The sequence below is a fragment of the Nicotiana attenuata genome, chromosome 9 (genome assembly GCF_001879085.1).
Source record: "Nicotiana attenuata strain UT chromosome 9, NIATTr2, whole genome shotgun sequence".
Taxonomy (NCBI): domain Eukaryota; kingdom Viridiplantae; phylum Streptophyta; class Magnoliopsida; order Solanales; family Solanaceae; genus Nicotiana; species Nicotiana attenuata.
In genome coordinates, this window is record NC_031997.1 from 2,251,381 (window position 1) to 2,256,380 (window position 5,000).

The 5,000-nt window shown below is 37.2% G+C and overlaps 1 protein-coding gene across 1 annotated transcript; it reads left to right on the top strand.

Annotated features, from left to right (window-relative positions):
* Nucleotides 4,444–4,992, top strand: LOC109232473. The gene has a single exon (XM_019398245.1). The coding sequence runs from the start codon at nt 4,444–4,446 to the stop codon at nt 4,990–4,992; it is 549 nt and encodes a 182-aa protein (XP_019253790.1).

The following is a 5,000-nucleotide window of genomic DNA, read 5'->3' on the forward strand; positions in this document are numbered from 1 at the left end:
TAGAGATAAAGCTAAATTTTTTTCAAATGAAAGCGCAGCAGAGGGGACAAGTGTAGATACTACGGTTAACCCTAGTACAGGTTCAAATCTAGTTCAACCAGGATTAACACTGTGACCGGTGGATTTTATATTACGATCCAAATAAGATCGTGAAGAATTAGCAAAGATGGTTACCGTTATGTGCTTACCCTATAGTTTTCCTTCTAACCCTCACTTTGTGCATTATATTAGAAGAGTTTTTTAATCCTACTTATAAAGGTTGGCCTCGCGCAACCGTAAAGAGCGATATTTATAAATATAAACATGAATATGAACAATATTTGCGGTATTTATTTACTCATATAAATTGTCGGATTGCTATTACTACTGATATTGGTAGAAGTAATAATGACTGTGATTATCTAACTGTTACAAGTCATTGGATAGATGAGGAGTGGATAATGCAAAAACGCATTATTGCTTATAGAATAATTAATTCACGTCACACAGGTAAGTTTATTGCTAACACTGTTGCAGATATTTGTAGAAATTTTTGCATTAGAGATAAAATAATGGCAATTTCTATGGATAATGCTTCCAGTAACACTAATGCTATAGGCTTGCTTACAACAACACTAAAACCTGCATTTAGCAATTGTTTCCATGTTAGATGTGTTTGTCATATTTACCATTTAATCGTCGGTGATGGTATGAGAATTTTAAATTTAGAAATTGAAAAGGTTAAAATGGCTCTTAATTGGCTTTTTTATTCAAACCGTAGAAGTAGACTTAGAGAGTATTTTAAAAAATGCGATGAATTTGTCCTTAGAGAAAGAAAGGTTCCTAAAGCTTGTCCGACTAGATGGAATTATATGTACGAAAGTTTAGTAGTTGCATATGAATATAGAAACCCAATTAATGCAACGTTTAATGCTCGTGTTGGTGGTGAGAATGATGATGAAATCCTTACAAATCAAGATTGGAATAATGTAAAAATTCTTATAGATTTTTTACACCAATTTCATCAAGCTACAAATGAATTGTCTGGGCAATATTATCCTACTATTTCAAACCGTTTAGTTTATATTGCAGCACTATGTGATTTGTTTGTTGATTTTTCAGAGGGTGGAAAAATTTATCAACTTGCTATAAATGTAATGAAAGAAAAGTTTAAAAATATTTTTTTCCCTATCCCCCCTATTTATGGTGTTGCTGCCATGTTAAATCCTACAATGAAATTAGGAGGTCCTCACTTTTGGTATTCAAATATTTATAAGGCTTTAGATCTTTCAAAAGAGGAATTTGCTACACTTGCAGATGCAAAAGCCTCAATTAAAATAAATGCTCAAACAATTTATAATGCTTATCAACAAGCCTTAGATAATGCTAGGCCAAATGTTCCAACTCCTACTTCGTCTAGTTCACAATCGTCTAAAAGACCTGCGGGCCTAAAAGCACTTAGTTCTTGGACGGAGTTTAGAGGTTCTCAAGGTGATAATATTGATGATACTTCACATCTAAATGAGCTTCAAGTTTATTTGTGCTCATTTGTTTGGCAACACTTTGAGGTGCTAGAAGAAAATGAAGAAGGTCAGAAATTAAAGTGCAAGAACTGTGGTCAAGTCTTAAATTTTCGTTCAGGGTCTGGCACATACAGTTTAAGGAGGCATATAAAGTATTGTCTTGAGCGTCATCCGGAAATTCGTATTTAAGATTTTTCGACAATTTGTGTTATTTTAAAATTATTAGAAGTATTTATGCTTAATGTTTTAGTTTGTTAGATTAATTTGAAGTATTATTAATTTATTATGCATGAAAATTTAGTTTTACTATTTTTTTGTTAATTTACTTTTTAAATGCAAACTTTAATATATATTATATATACTATATATATTTATATAGCTATATATAAGCAATTTATATTAGTATATACATATATAGTTTACAAGAAATTGCTTTAGATAAAAAAATTTAAAAAAAAGCCCGGAATGAAAAAGCCCGTTAGACCCGTTTAGGCCCGTGAGCCCGGCCCATTTCGCCCGGGACCATGTGGGCTTAGAACCGTTGTGGGCTGGTTCCACCCATTGGGACCGTGAAGCCCAGGACCGTTAGGCCCGGGACCGCCAAAGACCGGCCCGCCTAAGCCCGGGATCGTTTGCCCCGGCCCGTTTAGGCCCGGGCCTGGCCCAGAATACAGCCTTATATCCAGTGTAGAGACTATGGGTTCATCTGAACCTATATCTTCCGCTCATACCCTATATTTTTGCCCAAAAACTCATAAAATATGTACAAATAATAAATTTTGAAACTATTAAATGAGATGGGAAGTGGTAGATTGCGAATCTGAACCCATGAAGTTCAAATTCTGGATCCGCCTCTAGACCCGTCGCCTGGAAAGTATATTGCTGGACTTTCTGTTGAAATGCCACCTCAAGGCTTCACTTAGACAAATTACTCAAGGCCTTACTGGAGAGGTGGACAATGGGTATGCAAGTGGTATAAATATAGTATCAGATAAGCAACAAGGATCTACCATTCTCAGTTTCAAAACATTCACCAATTCCTATGGTACGATCATGGTGCTTAAACCATTAGGACTATTGCAGATTACATTCTGGAAAGAAGAACTGAATGTGTGGAAAGTAACTTGGGAAGGACTAGATAATTGTGACATGTACTGTTTTAAAAATATTTCATATGAGTATTGATTGACTATGGTATAAGAGTCATTCTGCGTGCAACCTTGAACTTGAACAGTGGTGGGACAAACCTTACCTGAGGACGCTGAGTCTCTAAGGGGGTGTATGTAACACTCTAGGCGAATCCTACATCCACAAAATATGGGAGAGATGCTGGATATATAAGTAGACAAAACTTAGACTCTAGTGACGCGTTTTAATGCCGTGCGGACCTAGGCCAAAAGCGGACAATATCACTAGTGGGCTAGACTGTTACGATAATCCCATGTGATATTTATGAACTTGTGGTCCTTATGGCGTTTGTGATAATAATAAGTCTCCATTCTGTGATTGCTTGAGAGGATATATACCAAAATCAACTGAGGAATGGAGCAGAGGAAATTGGACGACTGGCTGTGTGAGGCGCACTAAACTTCTATGTGAAATCATTACAGTTGGCGTAGCTCCAAAGGGATCGAAAAATGCAAGTTCTTGCAGCTGAGTGATATGAAACTGCCTGATCACTACACATATTTGTATGATCAAAATGGTGCTCAGAACTGCGAAAAGTGTTGTCTGAATAACTGTTCATGTGCAGCCTATGCATATCCAGATAGAATTGACTGCATGGTTTGGACATCAGTGTTAGGATGTGATAATGTTGTAAAGTTGTAGGACTCTAGATATGCATAACAACCTAGTATAGTTGTACACGTTTTGTATATATTTGTTGTTATCTCAATTGTAACTTGCTAATATAAATACAAAGCCAGGAAGCAGCCAACGGTCAGCTTTGGCATTGTCAAACTCTTCTCTACTATTAGTCTTTGTCTCTCAAAACTTCTCTTTCATCATGGTATCAGAGCAAGGCGACACCACGGCTTCCTCCTCTATGAAATCGACCTTTGTTTCTTCTCTTGGTCTACCAGTTCCACCTCCAACTATTTCAAACATCAAAGGTTTTGTTCCAATAGAGTTAACTTATGTTAACTATCTCACATGGAAGAAAGTTCTTTCAACAGTATTCAAAAGTCACAATCTTCTTTCTCTTATTGATGGATCTATTCCATGTCCTGAATCAACTCATGAGGAATATCAACTATGGGTTAAATGTGATACAATTGCATTAAGCTGGATTAATGCAACATTATCACCCTCGGTACTTGATACCTTATTAAACTATGCCTGTGAGACTTCTAAAGAGGCGTGGGATACTTTAACCTCATTGTACTTGGATCAAGTATCTTCCTCTGCTATTCATCTTAAGTCAAAATTCCAAAATTTCAGGAAAGAATCTCTTTCCATGGAAGATTATCTTCAACAATTACATTCAATTGCCTGCTCTTTGCGTGCAATCGGAAAACCTATCACAGACGGAGATCTAGTCACTCAAGCTCTACAAAGGTTGCCTCCCTCTTATCGCACTTTCGTTTCCGGATTAAATGCCACAGGAACTCTTCCATCCTTTATCTCTTTGCGTCCTCTCCTACTCACAGAAGAGGCTCACATTAATGCAAATCCAACTGAAGATCATGGTGCACAAACTGCCTTACTTGCATCTACTAAAGATCAATTTACTTCACACGCTTCTACTGAAAAAGGTGGCTCCTTTGGATGAGGTCGAGGAAAGAACTTTAAAGGAAATCATAGCAAGGGCAGAGGATTCTCAAATCACTCTAACCAACAATCATTTTCTTGTTTTCGCTTCAACCATACTGCCTTGGAGTGTAGAAATCGATTCAACCACTCTTTTGCTGCAAATAATATTCCCAAATCCTTTGCTGCAATGAACGTGGAAGAGGTGCAACCTACAATTTGGTACCCAGATTCTGGCGCATCCGCGCACATGACGAATGACCCTTCAGTTCTCTCCTCGTCTACCCCATATACTGGATCTTCTAAGGTTATGGTTGGTAATGGTCATCTTCTCCCTATCTCTTCTGTTGGATCTTCTATTCTGCCTACTATTTCCAAACCTCTTCGTTTAAAAAATGTTTTATATGTTCCATTACTTGCCAAAAATCTTTTGTCTATACAACGTTTGTGTCGGGATAATGATTGTCTCATCGAATTCACGGACTCTGGATTTTTTGTAAAGGACATGAAGACCAACACGACGTTGCTCCACTGTGACAATATTGGCGCTCTTTATCCACTCTCTGTTGCTTCAACCAATGTTTCGAAAGTCGGCCTATCCGCTTCAGTTTCACCTGCTTCTCTTTGGCACCAACGCTTGGGACATCCTGGCAGCCCATCTCTTGCTTCTTTAGTTAATAGGAAATTAATTAGTTGTTCTTCTTCTTTTGGCAACAATAAAGAAGACTCTGATGTTTAATAATAATA